Here is an 18379-nt window from a genome sequence, read left to right on the forward strand (position 1 = left end):
TCCTGCGCGTGCGTGTGTGCGTGTCCGTGTGCGTGCGCTGTTAATTTGGGCTGTCCCTGGATGTCCTGATGCATGCCTTACAGTGGTAAATCGCACCCATCTTAAATTAAGGAGGTTTGCCATTCTATATAGGAAATTAGAAATACTGCATAGGCAATCTCATAGTCGATCTTGAAGAAGCCCTAACTTAGTTTTTTTGAAGCCTTTGTATAATTTGTTCTTTTTTTTCAGAACACAGCGAATGTTTCCTAAATCCTTGCCTTTCACTTCCTCCGATTACAGGTGCTAACGTCATTTTGAGTCATTTAAAATAGTTTATAAACTGCTTTTTAATTTTTTTTTCCTGCCATTATAGATTTTAACATTAAACACTTATGACATTAAGAAAAAAATACCATCCACACGTTTTGATAGTATTTATTATCTATATATCTTTATATCTATTATGTTTGATAGTATTTTTTAATTTTGTTTTTTGTTTTTGTAACAATTGCTATTAAAACAGTAATACAGTAAAAATAACGCAAGAGTTGTACTAACTGTGCAAATTGAATATGCAGTATTTCTTTAAAGAGACTGATAAAGAATGGAAGCAAGTCAGTAATGAACCTCCTTAATCTAATGGCATTTTTCATGGCTCCCACTAAGTCTTCTCACATTAGCATGCATACGCATTTTTTTATTATTATTTTAGTTTTGGATCTTTTTTTTTTCCTTTCTGCTCAAGCCTGTTCATTGCAATTCACTAGCTGTACTAACTCAGCACCTTGCCATGCTTTACATTTTATTTTCTGGCTGATACTAACATGCTCATTCCGCAGTCTGCTTATTCTTATCCATTCTTTTAAATACAAATTAATGAAAACAAGTAAATTGAATGTTATTCCAAAAGCTGCATTATCCCAGGAGATATAATTTCTTTTTTTTCCTTTCTTTTTTTTTTCTCTTATTTTGTATCTGAGTTGAAGAAAAAAGCATGTTCAGGATCTAACTTCCATACTCAGCTTCTTTTCTTCCTTCCCCCCCCCCAAAAAAAAAAAAAAAGAAAAAAGAAACCCCAGCCCAAATCAATCTTGCCTGAAACATCCTGCTAGACCAACCATAAAGCCTTTCCTCTACCTGCTCTCTTAAAAGGGAAAGAAACAGTCCTTTATAAAGGGATACTGCAGCTTTAATTGCAACAGCTAATCTCAAGAGTTGAATAAAAATGTAATTATCACTTTTTTTTAACTTTTAAATCGAAAGTCAATATTTGCAATTAATAACAAGGACATTGATTTTTATTCCCTTTTTTATTTTTATTTTTTCCTTATTTTTACCTTTCTCTTTTTTCTCCCCTTTTCTCTCTTCCTCTCTCTCTCTCTCTCTCTCTCACTCCCCCCTCTCCCCTTTTCTTTTTTTCCTCTCTCCCTTTTCTGCTCGCTTTTCTTGAACTCATTCAGACCTGAGCGCTCCTAAGAAATGCCGAGCGCGCTTTGGCCTTGATCAACAGAATAACTGGTGCGGCCCCTGCAGGTGTGTATAGTTTTCCCAGACTCGCTATGGCTGATTTGCAGCTGGTTTATTTGGTACTTTCCCCTTTTTTTTCCTGCCTTGTTGCTTTGTAGCTCTGTGTTGTGATCTAGAAGACACAAGGGAGTGGGACACTGCCATCAGTAATCATCTCTCTGAAAGGGTTTTGCTTTTTTTTTTTTTTTCCCTTTGTTGGTTGGTTGGTTGTTTTTTTTTTTTTTTTTGCCTTCCCCTTTGCTGCTGCTAGCCAAAAACCCACTGTAAAACAGCATCAACCTTAAGCCCATCTGATCCGTGGCTCAACCACGCTCCTGCCTTCCAAGCCTCCACCCAAGGACAGTGGCTCCCAAAGCCCTTGATAACGCGGCACTGAGTGCGGTACCCACACCACACAGGCTCGTGGCTGTGTCGGAGATTTTTTTTTTTGGTTTTCCTTTGGCTCATTGTGAAAGTCCTGTTTTCCTTCCTGCCCTTGGTACGAGGGGAGATTACCAAATAAAGCGGAGGTGATTGCAAGCTGAACGTAGCTGTAGCTGGATGACGCAGACCAAATGAGCTCTATCCACCATTGTGTTGTATTTTTTGTGTTTACCTTATGCTAACAGATGCAAATACTCCAAAGAAGTGTCGGGCATTGTTCGGGCTTGACCGACAGAGTTTATGGTGCAAACCATGCAGGTATAAAACTACCCATTAGGCCTTTGGGGAAATAAAAGCAATCTGTCCTCTTAGTGCATTTGTGTGATTTTATTTTTTTAATCTTTTTTCCCCACTCCCCACCTTTCTCTCTCCCACAGCATCAATTGCTAATAATCTTTGATCTTTGGAATTTCTTGCTAATTTAATGCCATTTTCTCTCTTTCTTTACCAATAACCTCTCCCTGGTGGTAGAACTGGGAACAAGAAAACTCAAAGTCCTTAAAGCTGGCAATTTTTTGGCTTTTTTTTTGGTTATTTTTTCCAGATTGTCAGCAAAATTAATGTTTAGCTGGACATTTATATTTTGTCTTTCATTTGGGTCTGTGTCCCCTGCCTGCAGAGGCTTTTTAAAAAGGTTCTGAGATCTGCAGTACTAGTGTTTTTCTCGTTATTAGAGATGTAAAAGCCAGTGTTTACAGCTTATATTGTATTCATTCTTTTGGTATCATCTGAAATATTAAAACAGCTACACCTGTTGGCTACTTTGCCTCTGTAAGGTTTATGTAGATATATATTTTTTTAATTATCTGAAATCTTTTTTCCTAATCCCAAATTTTTTTTTTCTTAAATTTTATCCCAACAAGTGAGCTGTAAACGTCTGAGCTCTAGACAAAACTAATTACAACTTTAGTAGCACAGTTTCCAGCATTAAAAGGAGATGAAAGACATCAGAGAGCCCAAATTCCAGGCAGCCCATGTTCTACTGGAGTTTTAATTCCATGTGTAACTCAGTACGTACTTCTTTCTTGGTGGAGGGATACCGAGTAGTTCTTTTCTCATTCCTTTTTCCTTATATGATCGCATTTGGTTAAATTTGTTGTTTCTTTATTCTGATACAAGCAGTCTTTGAATTTGGAATATTATGATGGTAGGTATTTCAACCCAAACCACACTCTGTGTGTAGTGATTCCTCTCCCACATTTTCCCCTCTTACTCATGCCAGTCCCATGTGCTCCATCTCATTTAGAATGTAGCTCAGACGTCCATCGTATTTTGTGTATGCACGCAGTCTTGTCTGTGCTTAGTGTCCAGGATTGAGGGTGGTGGTTTGTGTCAGTGTACCAGAGGAGGCACCAGAAATGCCTTCTGCAGGTTGTATGTTGTCCCATTTGAGGCACTGTATTATGGGGTGCTGGGGGTTAGGTATCAGTACCAGGACGCGTGTTAAACAAGCTGGGAAAGCAGCAGGTTTGTAGTGCTCGAAGGGAGAAGGGTTCAGTCCAGAAGAGCTGAGTAGCTACTTCACTGTGTCAGGAGGCTCATGCTAGCCAAGGACTGCAGTGCTGTGTTTAGTTAGGCTCTATTCTGTGGTTACTTTGCTGCACACTATCAGCAGATATTTGTGTAGTCTAGAGATAGAGTATGTGAAGCATGTCAGGCTCTGCATGCCAAGTACCAGAACTGGGGGCACATCATGTTTGTGTTGCTTTATCTTTTCCTGGCTGCTTAAGTAAGCAACGTACTTTTAAAACTACATTTTATCAGCAAGGAAACTTTTTATTTGGTCTGTACAGTGCTTAGGTTACATGTGAAGCATAAACCCTCTCTTAACTTTTACCAGATTTTGGTCAGAAGTCTTTTCAGTGCATCAGGGACAACTTCAGTGGTACAGCTATAGGTCTGGACTTAGTGATTCAGAGTCAGCTGCTTTTCTTTTTGTTTTGGTTTGGTTTCTTGTTTTGTTTTGTTTTTTCATGCATGGAGGCATTTTACCACTAGGTATTAGAGCATTTATCTCCTAGTTCTGGTCCTAACCGTTATAACATTGCATTTGCTAGCATGGTAGCATTTTGTTGCACACCTTAGGTAGGTGCTAAAGATGTGCAGTTTGCTACTGTAGTGAAAACTGAGACATCTTTGTCCACAGCAACTGAATAAAGCCTTGCACTCTTTTGTGGCTTTCACTCATGGCAATTGCAGCTTTACAGGTTTCCTGATGCTGTTCCAGGGCTAGTTTCAAAAGCAGCAAAAGTGGGTTCAGGTCTGCTGTGTTTGCTCTACTGATGTAGCAAGTTAACACTTTCAGAGCAATGCACAAGTGAATAATCCTCATTAGTGCTTCTGAGGGGGCAATATGTAGTACTTTTGTTCCAGCCTTTTGGAGAGCAAAACTGAGGCACAAGTAGTTCCTTAGATTTTCGCTTACTCCCCCTCACCAGAGCTGCCTGGTGGTCTTCACGTCTGCTAAAATTAGGCTTGCATGGTTTGGGGGTTTGCCCTCTGGACCATTTGTCCCACTTAACCCTGACAGGTACATGACCACCGGTAACCGTGGTGCGATTGGCATAGATTGCAGAAATATCTCCAACCATGAGCCATCATGATTTAAGTAAATATTATTTTCAGACTCCTGAGTGGCCACACTATTAAAGAGTTTGGCAAAAGAAGCAATATGCTCCCTTAATCCTAGTCAAAGGAAAATTACTTCAGGTAGCAGAGCAATGGGTTTTTTTTTTTAAAGGTTGTTAGCTCTGCAGTGTCAGAAAGTCAGGTAAATCTGGTCTAAAGCTGCTTTGCCATGGGAGCTGTTTCTTTCAGGCCACAGAACCTAAATAATATTAAAAAAAATTTGAAATGCTGGCATACTAGATTCAAAGTGCCTCCAGTTAAGTAATTTACTGCCCTGTAGGTTCAGAGCAGTCCAGTTAAAGGACTTTTGGACCCCCATCAATGAGGCAGGCAGAGCTTGGGTCTCTGCTTGCAAGTAATTTCACTTTGGGGATAGAGAGGGAGTCCTGCAGTCTCCAGATTGTAAGAACTCATCTTTCCACACAAGTAGGATTGGTGAGCTTTGTGGAGCTTGACTGTCTTGCTGGAGCTGTACAGAAGGTCCAAACAGGAGCTGTGGCCCTGGTAGTGTTGCACAGCTGAAGTAGGAAGTAGTGAGAGGAGAGGGGAGAGAGAACAGCAGAACTGTCCTTAGCCAAGAGCCAGAGATCTCCAGTGTTGTTTTTTGATGGTAGAAGAATTAACAAGGTCTGTTTTGAGCCCACCAAATTAATTTTTTCCTGTCTTTTAACGTTGCTCTAATAAAGCATGGTTTACAGCCTTCACTTGCTGTCTTCTATCTTTCTTTCTTTCTTTTTAACATTTAAGTTGCATGGTTGTCTTTAGTTTTTAGCATGTATTGATCTGCAGGCTAACGTGGTTAAAACTCTAATAGCCCTAACCCCTTACCTTGCCATGTGGCACATGGAGCAGAATCTGAGAGCAGACCTGAGTCTCTGGAGGAAGGGATGTCACAGCACTGTTCCCTCACTGAAGCTGGTGAAAGATGGGGTACTGGGTTTGTTGTTCCCTTCCTGGCTATGGGAGATGATAGTTTTAACTCCAGGATCAAGGTAGTGTGGTCTCCTTTGCAAATGAGAAGCATCTCATTGCCTCGAGGGTGGAGCTTGGTTTAACCTAGTCAAATGCCATACCTAGGGGAGAACACTGGTGACCAGCAGGGGATCTGGGGCACCTCCGGAGTGGGGAATGTCCCCTGGTGACACTCAACTGCTGTGCCACGCTCAGGCACTCCCTCTGATGGAGTTGCAGAGCTGGGGTGATGTATCCACTGGAGAGGGAGAGCAACCTCCTCCTTCACGTTGGTGGCTTTGTGCAGCTTAGCTGAGCATCCAAAGTTCTCGTGGCAGAGCTGCTCCAGACCGGCTTTGTCCTATGCCTTGGGCTGTGTGACAGCACTTCAGCACTTCCCATGGGAAGTGTGATTGTGGATCGGAGGGCTGAAGAGCCAGCATGCTTAGGGTCAAGGTGGCCACTGGACATCATTCTGCCAGATACTGTGGTTGTTTGCCTCATTACTTCTGTCCTGCTGCTAGAATTGTCTTGCACATACTTGGCAAGAGAGATGGTGTGAAACTGTCATCTGTTTTCATTGCTCCTTTACATTATCCAGTGGACAGAGGGAGGAGAAAAGATCTCTGTCGGGTCATTTATTTATTTGAAGATGAGCGGCTCTTGCGAGACTCTCACATACCCTGGTGTGAAATTAAGATCCATGTTGCTCCTCACCTTTGTACCTGTCGTCGTGCTCTTCACCTACTGAAATTGGATCCCACTCTGGAGTTACATGGATGGCCTCTCAGAGGAAAATCCCCAAAATGCAGACAAGCAGCTTCCCAAATCTACTATTCTCCCCTAAAACAAAAACTAAAACTGAGTCGATTTAAAGCCACAACCTGCAGGCCATACAACCAGTTATTCTTGTTATTTTGGATCATACTCTGTTTTTCCTGTTCTTTTCCTGTTTTTTTCTTCTGTTTGCTTTGTTTGTTCGTTTTGTTTTTATTTCCCCTCTTTCTTGTTCTCTCTGTTATATATCCCTTCTGTCTGACTGACATTTCTGGATTTGGTGTGGTTCTTAACAGAGGAGAAAGCAATGAGCAGTAGTTTGCAGCTGATCTTGCCTCCCAAGGGCAGGGCATCGTACGAGACCACAGGTGATGCAGGTGTAGCTATAGCCCCATTGAGTTGGACAGTGTTATGGGACATCTTGAGATACCGTCAGCTATCAAGGGTTTTTATTTTAGGAGGATTAAATTACTTTTTAATATTTTTTTTCACATGTAGGAAAGTTTGTAGATTAGAACAGTGGGCTCCAAAACCCATTTATCTGGTTTTCTGATTATGAAAATAAGGAAAGGAGGCGGCCTGAAGAGGAGAGGGATGAAGAGACAATTAATTGGTGAATCCTTTCCAAATCTGTTAGCCGAGGGGAGGTTCCCCAGCGGGTTTGGTGCCAAGGACACCCTGCCAGACCCCCAGGATGGCACGTGGGGCCAGGATGCCACCCATGCAGAGCCCAGAGTAGCTGACTGATGGCTCTTTGCTGTAGATGACTGTCTCTATCAGCGTCTCTGCCCTTTATTCATGGATAACTCTCTCCCTGTTTCTAGGAGAAAAAAAAAGTGCGTTCGCTACATACAAGGTGAAGGCAGCTGCGTCAGCCCACCCTCTTCAGATGGAAGCTTACTAGACTCTCCTCCGTCCTCCCCCGCCATGCTCGCCTCCCCCTCCAGAGACTCGAAACCACAGACTGAACAAACGCAACCCCTCTCGCTGTCATTGAAGCCCGACCCGCTGGCGCACCTGGTGATGATGCCGCCGCCATCCTCGCTCGTGCTCGCTGAGAGCGCCGCGAGCAAGCCCGGCGCCCTGCCCGCCGCCAGCTGCCCCAACGGGGCCCTGGACCACCCGCCGGCCGCCCTCCCGCCGGCCGCAGCCGCATCCCTCGCACAGCCCTCGACGTCCTCCTTGCATTCCCACAGCTCGCTGCCGGGGACACAGCCCCAGCCGCTCTCCCTTGTAACGAAGTCCTTAGAATAGCTTTAGCCTCGTTAGCCCTTTCGGTTTCCTTTCGGGGGGATTGAATTCTGTTGGTATTTAGGGTTTTGGTTTGGTTTTTTTTTTTTCCTTTTCTTTATTTTTTTTTTCTTCTCCTTGTTGTCGTCCGCTGTTTGTCGTCGTTTCTCGGTTTCATTTTTAATTTGTGCCATGTGGCTACATTAGTTGATGTTTTATCGAGTTCATTGGTCAATATTTGACCCATTCTTATTTCAATTTCTCCTTTTTAAATATGTAGATGAGAAAAGCCTCATGATTCTGCCAAAATTTTTATCAACAGCTGTTTAAAGTCTTTGTAGCGTTTAAAAAATATATATATATACATAATTGTTATGTAGTTCCAATAGCTTAGTTTTAAAGACTGATTTTAAAAATTAAAAAAAAAAAAGAAGCAATTTTGAAGCAGCCCTTGCCAGAGGCATTGGTTCTTTATTATTTGTATTAAATACGAGCTTGCGAACCAATCATTTTACATCTGGTTTTTAAACCTTTAAGGGCACAACGAATGCGGTGCCGCTACTACTTCTTTTTTTTTTCTTCCTTGTGTGAAACAACCTTTATTGTGATGTTACTTGTTATTGTTTAAATGTACAGAAACAAAGGGTTAAAAAAATGTGTTAATATACCTTGTTCCATGGTGTTGTTCTTTTTGGGGGAGGGGACGCTACTCAACAATTAAAAGTATCACAACGCTATTGGACCAGTAGTATTTATTGCTTTAGAAATTGCTTGTTGTATCTGTATGTTGTCCCTTTTTAAATGTTTTTTTCTTCTTTTACTTTTTTCTCGAAACATTGTATAAAGGGGTTTTTTTTTTCCTTTAGTGTAAGCATCTTATATATAACAACTCATTTGTACAAGGTTTTTAAGTTTATATATAAATGTGTATATATATATTTTTTCCAGGATTTTGTTTTTGATTTGTTTTCATGATTTTTTTTTTTTTTTTTTTTTTTTTTTTTTTTTTTGCTATATGAAATACGGTTGCCACCAAATGGACATTCGCAGATGCATTTTTTTCAAGGATCAATAGTGTAAAGAATAAAATTGCTTTAAAAGCCATTACACTCAAAAAGACTTGAAAATTTAGCAAGGGAATTTTTAGCAATGCTGTTTGAAAAATAGCAAGGTCCAAGTGTCTCCCGTTCAGAACTGCAGCTGAATCCCCTGCGACATTAGGACTGTAGGCTGTGTGCAAAATTTTTATGTGCCAAAATTCTCAGTGACTTTTAACTTTCTCCCGACAACTTTATTATTTTTTTTTAATGCTGTAATTTTTTTGTTCATCATGTTTTGCTGTGATGTTACATAGGTAGATATGTATGTAGTTTTAATGTCACCTATAACAGACGTGTTTGGTAGCAGATTGTCCGGAAAGCATTTAAAATGAAGAGGTATAAACCCTTAAGGGCCAAATTCTGTATATTAGATTATTCATAAAAGGAAAATCAGACTGCCACTTTTATGTACACTTACTACATACAGGTAGGTAGCAAACTTAAAACAAAAAAAAAAACCTAGGCATGTTGATGTTGCAAAAAACGCTGTATAAAGCTGAAAAATTGTTCATCTGTTCATTCAGTGCCATTGTAGTTGACATGAAGCGATTGTAAAACTGTCTCAGATTTTTCTCTGGTTTATTAAGATGCTAACTATAACATTTTTTGTGAATACTTTGAATGTTTCCTAACAGTTGTGATGTTACTGTTCCGTTTTATGCTCTTATTCCGATTTTCATTTTTAATGGTTTGGAAGCCATTTTTTGTAATGAATAAATGTTCATGCTGTACAGTATCTGTAGCATGCAGTTCTGGATTAATAAAAGCAACTTAGTATGTGCAGAGAATGACTTGTCAACTCATTTGTGCATTGACTGCATTTTATCTGGCTGGAAAGATTTTCAGTCCGACTGGAAAAATTCCTCGGGAAAAAAAGTGTGAAAATAGTGGTGAATTGCAGCCAGCTCTAGTTGTGAGAAATCCCGTTTCCTTTGGGCTCCCAAGGAACCCAAAAGATTTGCATTTCCACTGGCCCTCTCCCTGCTCAGTGCTCTTTTGCATGAGTAGCAGTGGTTAAAGATCCTTTTTATTTAAAGCAAATGGCACATGATTTGGCAGAAGACAGCATGTGAGCTTAGGGAATGTCCTTCCCTGTGAAGTGAGCCTGACTGGTGGATGGATGGGAGACCAGGGCTGGTGATACCATTAATTTTAATGTATTTCTGTTTAACCTGGTGATCTCACAACATAGAGCTGGTGCACTATAAAGGTCACACAGGAGAGCCCAGATAGCCTTAATTAGTAAAGTAGTTCTTCTGGCCTTAGGCTTTATCTTCTGGACAGATTTGAGTCCAGTTTTGCATATATTTGAGGGTTTTTTAATGCAATAAGCCCTTGCAGCACAGCCTGCTCTTGGTTCTGAGAATCACCATCCACCTGACAGTAATACCTGCAGATGCTGCAGATGGAAGTGAATTTATATGCAAAGATTCTTATTATGTTGTTGATTTGTTTGAGTTTTTTTTAATAAGTGGAAATTTAAACTTCCTAATTTCCAGGATTCTGTCTCAAGTGGATGTCACCATAGGGCCAGTCATTATGGAAAATGTCAGCCATGGTAATTCCTACACTTGAGGAGAATGGAGTGTAAAGGTGTTGAAGCAGGTTTGTTCCCTGCTGTTGTGCAGGTGCATTGCTCAGGTACTGCATTTCTGTTTGATTGGTCTTGGCAGGCTCTGCAGGAAGGGTGAGTGTTCTGCAGAAACCTGGGAACAGGCTGTTCTGGTAAGCCCAGCACTGGGATGGTGCTGTCCCTTCCTGTGGGGGCCGATAAACCTGCAAAATTGTCCATTGGCTGCAGAAAGAATTTCCTTTGTGAGGGCCTGGGAGGGGCTGAGTGAAGTACTAAATAATGTGTAAGCAATATACAGTACTTTTAATTGCTAATATTTAATTGTTAGTTTACAAGACAAGCTTTTTTGTTGTTGTTGTTCAAATATGTTAGTAATGTAAATACGTATTATTTCTTATGTCCTATTAGAAGGATTAAGTCGGGGTGAATTTTTTATCAAGCTCCATTTATCTCTCTTGATCCAAGGCCTGATGGTGTTTTTGTTGTGGTGATGCTGCCCTTGACCTCAGTGGAACACGTTTCCCTCATCAACCACGACAAGCACGTGGGCAGCGTGAGTGGGAGAGGGCTCTGCAGTGGGGAAAAGGACATTGCTGCAAAGCTTTTGTGGAAGGTGCCAAATGTTGCTGTTGTTGGTAGCCAGTAAATTGAATGCAATGCTCAAATTATTCTCTGGCTAGTTAAGGTTTCTAGGGAGTTTTTTACTTCTTTTTCCTAAGTGTTTTGACTCTTGCTAGAGCATGGCCATCCATCAGCCCGACACATGTGCTGCATCTCTGCTGGGGATAGCTGCTCTCTTCTAAAGTAAGGAATAGTGCTCCAGGGAGATCTCTGAATGCCATGATTCAAAGTAGACACCATCAAGGTATGATTCATATATTCAGGAAAATAATGTGTTCTTTGCTCTCTGCTTTATTAGGCAAACTTCAGAAAGCAGAGTCCTGAAACACCATTCCCGTGCAGATTAGTTTTCCTTCTGTGTGTGTGGTGAGAGGAATGTGTTCCAAGGATACATTGAACAGGGCTTGTGAGTGGTGAAGAAGTCATGCTGGGAACTTATTTGCTGTGGAAAACAATTGTATATCCCTGGGAAAGCAACTGCTTGTGTTTCCTCCAGGTTGTGCCTTGGCTGCATCCCTTTGAGGGATTGTGCCTTCAGATTTGCCTCTAAATTTCCCTTGCTTAGAGGAATTGAGCTGGGTCAGGGCTCCTGGGAGAAAATTGCCATTATTTATATATCCAGGAGTCCAGGTACAGTGGAAACGTGGTGTAAAGACAGCCCTGTCTATGCACTGTAGGTGTAAAATAGGGTGAGAAACAGGCTGATCACCCCCAGATCCACACCAATGAGGGCAAACACTAGAGTGGGGTGGTGCTAAAGTGGAATGGTCTTCTCATCCAGTGCTGCCTAGAGACAGCACAGGGCCCTGCATACAGTAGGTAATTCACTGTAGCTATTGCTTCCATCTGTTTTTATGGACTAAGGCAAGGAAGCAAGTCAATGTATTGCATGTTCGGGAGATATTTATTTTCCATTAGTTTTGTAAATCTCATTTTTCACTTAGTGTATGGAATTTTAAAAAGTTTAAGCAATTGCTGACTCAAAGCAGTGCCACATGGTTTTTTGCTTTGCTTAAAAGAAAAAAATGGACAGGCAGGAAAAAAAGAGTAATCTTTAGAGTCCTGTTCATTTCATTAGACTATAAAAATGATGTAAAGAGAATTTACAATTAAATGGTTGCATAGGTCATTGCAACAATAGTGAAAGTTATTATTATTATTATTATTATTATTATTATTATTATTATTATTATTATTATTATTATTGTTATTGTTATTGTTATTTATTGACAAAAATAATAATAACAAACAACAATAATGTGTGTGACACTGCTGCCCAGGTATGTCTGGCTGTCTGGCATACACATAGGAGCACTTTACCACCAAAGACTGGATGAAGGGTTTGGATGCTGTTTTGGGAGAGGTGCTTCAGCTGAAAATTAAATTCAGTACAGGACTCAGATTGATCTCAAGTCATCTTTGTTGGACAGGACAGTCTAAAGCTATTGGAGCCTTAAAACTATGAATATTCAAAGTTGCTCAGAGATTGCAGCAATTGCTATGTTACAAAAAAAAAGGGTAGACAGTTACTTTGGTGTTGATTTTAAGATGTCCCTGGAAAACATCTTGAGACTTTTGAGACAGATCAGCTACAAGTGATTCCATTCCAAGCACCCATCATTGTCAATAATGTCACCAACCCGTTTATGGACCCTTTGACAACTGTAGTCTTCCAACCCCTGGACTGATTTTCTTCTGGGATCAATCAAAAATATTAACTCGTGATTTTCATCCATGTAGCAGGAGCTGCACTTTTTCTGAGGTTGGAAATGCTTTTAAATTTGGGGTGGGGGGATATTAATCTGGACCTCGAAGGCAGTGGAGAACATGAAGTCATGCTCTCTGTCCATCTGCTTGACCCTCTCCTGATAATTCTTGAATACTCTGGCATTTTGAACCAGATTTGACAGCGGCAGTTGAACTCTCAGAGATGATAAAGTCCCTTTGAGTTCAGGGAAATCTCTGCCGGTGCTGAGAAAGAGGCTTTCCAGATCCACTGCTGAAGAAAAGGCAAGGAGAGCTCAGCTGTTATCCATTCTCTCTGGCAGCATCCAGATGGCCAATTATCACACGTCTACTTCTGGACCAGCATCTGCTCTCCCCTGCCCAGCTGGCAGGCTGAGAAGATTAGGTAGGAGACATGGACAGCATTGGGATGTTGGAGGGAACAGGGGAACGAGTTAAGGGTATAGGGAAAAGTGGAAACACTGCAGCTGCAATATGTAATATTATGTAAGACTGCAGTGGGGAAGCAAGGGGAGGGAAAGGACAATGGGGAGATAGGAGACACATCTGCAGGACAGCAGGCTCTGCTAATGCTCCTGCTCACAGAGCAGAGCTGCTCTAGAAAAGTCAGTGCTGTGGGGTTTCCAGATCCTCGTCTCGTTCCTTTGAGTTAGCAGCTGGCACCAACTCACTGATGGGAGGCACACCCCATTTAGGAGGTACCTGCTGGCAGGAGCTTGTGATGCCCTGGCCTGGACGCCACCAGAACAGGGTGGGAAAGTCTGAAGGTGTTTCCACAGCTCAGTAGCATGGGGATGACTGAAGCTGGGTGTGCTGGGTGTGCAAAGCAAGAAGGGTGGGGTTTTTTCCAAGAAAGAGGGAAAAAGGTTTATTACCTTATTTGCAAACAAGCCCATTTGTAGTAGCTTGTTACGAGGCATTAGCAAACACCCTGGTTTTAATCTCCATCAGAAATTGTCTCCTTTACTCCCTTATTTTGCATTCCCTTTTAAATATGCTGCTGGGGTATTTTTGGATCTAACTATATCTTTTTAATCTGTTCCACCCACCCCTCCTCAGCCCCCGCTGCTTCCCTGCCTGCTCCTTCTTCAAACTTATATAATGGCACATTATACAAAATAGCCAAGCAGGTGGTATTTTTAAAGACAGTGAGTGAGCATTTTTTTGGCCTAAATTTGGAACGAAACAGATGGATTTTAAGACTCTGCTTTTTCTATGAATAGTAACCGTTGTTCTCTACTGCCTTAAACACCAGTTTCAAGACCACCTCCAGCAACCAATCAGCACACTGTTATTTAATTATAACAAAATTCTTAGCTCTGTCTGCTGCTGCATGGGCAAGTGGGGGGCACTGGATCAACTTCTGGAGCCAGGCAGACTTGCCAACAATAATTTTCCTTTTCCCAGAGGGCCGAGGGGGCCTGGAGTGGGTTCCAAGTTCCTCCTAAACTGGCTGTTCAGTTTGGGCTCCCTGACAGAGTGCTTGAAAAGGGTTATAGAAAGGCAGATAAATGCACTTCTTGTTGCAAGCTTCCCTGACAAGCCAGGCCTCCAGAACAGTGATCTCATTCCTGCCTTATTATTGGTGGTGCCAGATTTTTTCCATTAACAGGTAATTGAGTCGAAACTAAAATAAGCAAAGTTTGTTTTATCCAATGCATTTTCTTGCTTGCTTGTGAAAGAAAAACACTTTAGAGAGGGGTTTGCTTTTAATGTTCATGGAAATGTATTTACATCTCACAGATTCCTCCCTGCTCTAGTGTAATTAACCTGACTGGTCTTTTTGTTATTGTTGTTTTGATTTTTAAAGCAAAGATATTGGCGAGGCTTAATTCATTTTTCTAACGGTTTGAATTCCCTGGGAGCAGCAGGGTTGAAGTTGCCCATTCTGTGCATGGCCACAAGTGCTCCTGAGTGTGCATTCACTCTGTGGGCTTGGCTTCTCACCCATGGCCCCAGAGGGGAAGCAGGAGCAGGATTCCAACAGGATGATTCTGTGCAGCATTTCCAAGCTCACAATGAGCCTTCCCTTCCAGAGAAGCCATGGGGACACTGATGGAACCAGCCAGTGTCTACTGTCCTGACCGAGCAGGGACACGACATGGCTGCCCACAAATTGCTCATGGTCTTGCTGAAGATCATTCTTTGTTTCTCACCCATGTGTTTATGAGGGCCAGGAGTTGGACTCAATGAGGTCCCTTCCAACTCAGCACATTCTGTGATTCTGTAATTCCTCAGCCTGCAGCTTCAGGCATCCCCGTGTTGCCAGCAGGCCACCTCTCCCCTCCTCACCTGCAGGAGAGCCAGCCTTGCCCTGGGTGAAGGGCAGCAGTTTAACAGGAAACAGCAAGCAATGCTGAAGAACAGAGAAGTTACATGTTTGTGGCTTTGATGTTTTGCTTCTGTTTCCAGCTGTCCAGAGTTAGGCTCCTGCCTGCTTTGCCCTTGTGAGGGAGGCCGTGACCTCCAGCACCACGGGGACCTGGGTGCTTTGCACAGCTGCAGCCCTGTGGCAGCCACATCTCCCTGTGAACCCTTCTCCAGCCTTGTGCAGAGGTGTAAAGGGCTGGTAGAGGGAGGTGAGATGGAGCAAGGAGAGTGTTGAGCTCAGGCTATGGGATGGGGATGGTGGCTTGTCCAAAGATCCCGCAGCCAGGGCGGGCCAGTGGGTGGCTGCAGAAGTGCTGAGCATGGCAGCGGTGTCGCCTGCCAAGCTCCATCAGCCTCACTTCCCCTGGGCTCTGTGAGGCCAATTACCAATTCACAGAGCCTGTTTTCAGCACAAACAGGACCTTCAAAGAGTTGGGAGCCTTTCTGGTTTTGATTTCTTTTTTTTTTTTTAATGTCCTCCTAAAAAAAATGAAAGCAGAAAGAACCATGCTTAAAAGTCAAGTAGATAATTGTTTCTAACATGAATTTCAAACATTATCTCTTCCTCTGGGCAGGTATTTCTGGGTCAGTTACCAACTGACTGCCCAATGGCAAACTGAGACACAATAACACCCACTTGAACTTGAATGCATCCTCTCTAAAGTAACATTTAGAGGGGGTTTTGTTTGTTCTGTTTAATCACCCAACTTTTGGCAGTTTTCTTGCTGGAGGCTTTAGCCAGATTTCATCTTTGATGCTGAGACTTGCCTGGCAGTGAAGCTGTAGGAGAAATCAGGTGGGTGACAAGAGAGGTGAGGTCCTGCAGTAGCCCTTGTCTGGCTGAGGTAAAGGGTCTGTGTGGGGAAGGTGTACTGTGTATGAGGAAGCAACCCAGAAAATGCCTTTTAATGTCTGGAGTGAAACAAGATTCACAAATTGCATACCTATTGCAGTCTGGGATATATATTAACCAAGTCCCTCAGTTTACCTGGCTCTAAAATGGTAAAAACATGAGATACATGAGATGCAGTGGCACAGCTCATATTATCTGCAAAAAGCACGTTCAGAACCTCCGTGGCAGAATCAGTGTTGCCACAATGGTAGGAGATGAAATTCCATCTCCAGTCAGTCATCCCAAAATATATGTTTCTCACTGGATTTTCTGGGATATTTCTCGTTGAACCAACAATGCAGTTTAGTTCCCAGTCTAATGCATGAATTTTGCTTAAGCAGTTCATATTTTGCTTTTATGAACTTTTCCTCCTCTGCATCATGAGGGATGACAAAGAACTTGTACCAGTGAAAAAACACTAAACAAAGTGGCTTCACCTCAAATGATTTAATTTTAAGAGATGATATTTTTCTTTGCCCCACCCTCTTTAAATTTTTACATGAATTTAAATTAATAGGCATCTTTCAGGTATTGGCAATACACAGGTTGGTAAGATTTGCCATCCACAAATCTGGTCACTTTTTAAAGCCTTCAGTTTAGCTAGAGAACACCTGCATCATAGACAAGAACAGTACAGACCCCTCTGAACTTTGTCCTTTCTTCAAGCTACTCTGACCTGGGTAAATGAACTGAGGGATGCAGCTGACTCTCTGCCTCCTTCTGCCTTCAGATCCTCTCTGTTTCATTCACATTTTGCACAGTGTTTGTCATCTCAGGTTTCTTCCAAGTTTTTCCATTGTCCTGCATTTCATGAGGGTGGAGTAGTAGCATCATCTCCACTTCACATATTTGTAACCTGACTCAAAGGACCATTTTTGTGTTGAGTTTCACAAATGTGGAATATTTGATAATGTTTTCATCAAAAGGGTCTGTTAGCAGTGAATATGTTTCCAAGACCAACTGCTTCAAGGCAGCTGTGTCCAGCAATGAGGTCTGGCCTAGTAGAGCAGACCCGGTAATGTGGAAGACACAGGGACTGATTGTACAATATCAATTACTTTAATACCCTCATGGATTCAGTCCCTTTTACTTGGCTTGTGGCATCTTTGAACTTTGTACTAATTTACATGTCTTTTTCTGGGATTAAATGTCCAAGATTTCCAACGTCACCTTATGGCCTCAGGTGTCCCATTTGATGAGGGAAGGTGTTTCACGGCAAGAATTCATTCCAGGTGGACAGTAAATCTGTCCCAAAGCCAAAACAACTGATAGCTACTGCTGAAAAATGTACCATGATCTTATTTTAATTTAATCCAGGAGGCACATTTAAAACAATGTTGGTACTGCATAAAATAACAAATTTTTTGTGTGCGTTAGAGAAGACAAAAGGAAGAGAAGTATAAATATTTCTATATGTTAGTTGTATTTAAATATTGAAAGTTTCACTATTTTATATTAGTCCTTTGGATTTGGTCCAACCTAAACCTCATATTTACCCAATCTTAAATATTTTGGGGGGATTTTTTTTTCTCCTGACTATAGCTGTCTATTTTTAGCAGTGATGTTGTTCTGGCTAGTTTTCTTTACCCTAACAGAGGTGACTCCACGGCACATTTCTTTTGACAAAAACACACAAAACCAACACGGATCAGTTAACACAGATGACATCTTTAAACCTGAATACATTTTTTCACTATAAACGCCACCAGTCAACTTTCGTGTAGGTAGGTTTCCATTGTTAGTTGTCAAAGTCTTCTTGAGTGGATTTCCCACTGTGTCACTTTTGTGTGAGTCAAATCAAGATTATAGGTAACAGAGAAGAAAAAGAAAAAGAAGAGAAGGTTAGACCCTCATTTTAGAGTTTAAGAAAAATCTACCAGCAGGTTGCAGTTCGAGTTGGTAATATACATGAAAGGGGGAGTCCAAGCCGTGTCACAGGTATCACTATATTAGGCTTTCAGGAAAAAGCATACAAAACACATATTGTAGTGGTCACACACAGAGACATAAATTTAGGAACAAGATCTGCCTTAGCTTGAACATAGTCAGCTCTGATAATAAGGAACAATGGACCGAAGCTATTATGAAACGAAACCCAGGTGCCAGAATGGAGGGAGCTTTTAGTTGAGTTCTCCTGGAATAAAAAAGTCTAACTTTTTTTTCAGACATATGTTGTCCTAAATTTTTCTGTTCTCACTTTAGAAGACAGCTGATTTTATTTGGGGTTTGATTAATGAGATGTTCCATGCTGAAATTTCCTGAGTAACCTTTATATGAATTTTTTGTTTCATCTTTTCTGTCTTAAATAATTTCTTTTCATTGGGATTGAGGAAAATATGCTAAATTATGCCCTTTATCATATATACACAGTATCCAGGGTAGATTTCAGATAATTTGTAATAGTTTGGGTAGTTTCTACTCTTACATGATATCATACAGTGTCCTGAGTTGGAAGGGACCCACAAGGAACATCAAAGTCCAGCTCCAAGGACCACCCCTAGGATCACACCCTGTGCCTGAGAGCATTGTCCTAGTACTTCTTGAACTCTGTGAGGACTG

The 18379-nt window shown here is 41.6% G+C and overlaps 1 protein-coding gene across 6 annotated transcripts in view; it reads left to right on the forward strand.

Annotated features, from left to right (window-relative positions):
* The window catches only part of TCF7L2 (transcription factor 7 like 2), a 170619-nt gene extending 162158 nt beyond the window's left edge, over positions 1 to 8461 (forward strand). For 2 of the 6 annotated variants that reach the window (XM_036385953.2, XM_036385954.2), the window contains exons 12-14: positions 232 to 282; positions 1443 to 1515; positions 7113 to 8461. In XM_036385953.2, the coding sequence (XP_036241846.1) occupies positions 232 to 282; positions 1443 to 1515; positions 7113 to 7542 (554 nt within the window). In that variant the 3' untranslated portion in view covers positions 7543 to 8461. Of the gene's footprint in view, positions 1 to 231; positions 283 to 1442; positions 1516 to 2117; positions 2192 to 7112 lie in introns of those variants that run through there. The other 4 variants (XM_036385956.1, XM_036385955.2, XM_036385958.2 and 1 more) reach the window with 4 other exon arrangements.
* Positions 8462 to 18379: the final 9918 nt, after the last annotated feature.

The sequence above is a fragment of the Molothrus ater genome, chromosome 8 (genome assembly GCF_012460135.2).
Source record: "Molothrus ater isolate BHLD 08-10-18 breed brown headed cowbird chromosome 8, BPBGC_Mater_1.1, whole genome shotgun sequence".
Taxonomy (NCBI): Eukaryota; Metazoa; Chordata; class Aves; order Passeriformes; family Icteridae; genus Molothrus; species Molothrus ater.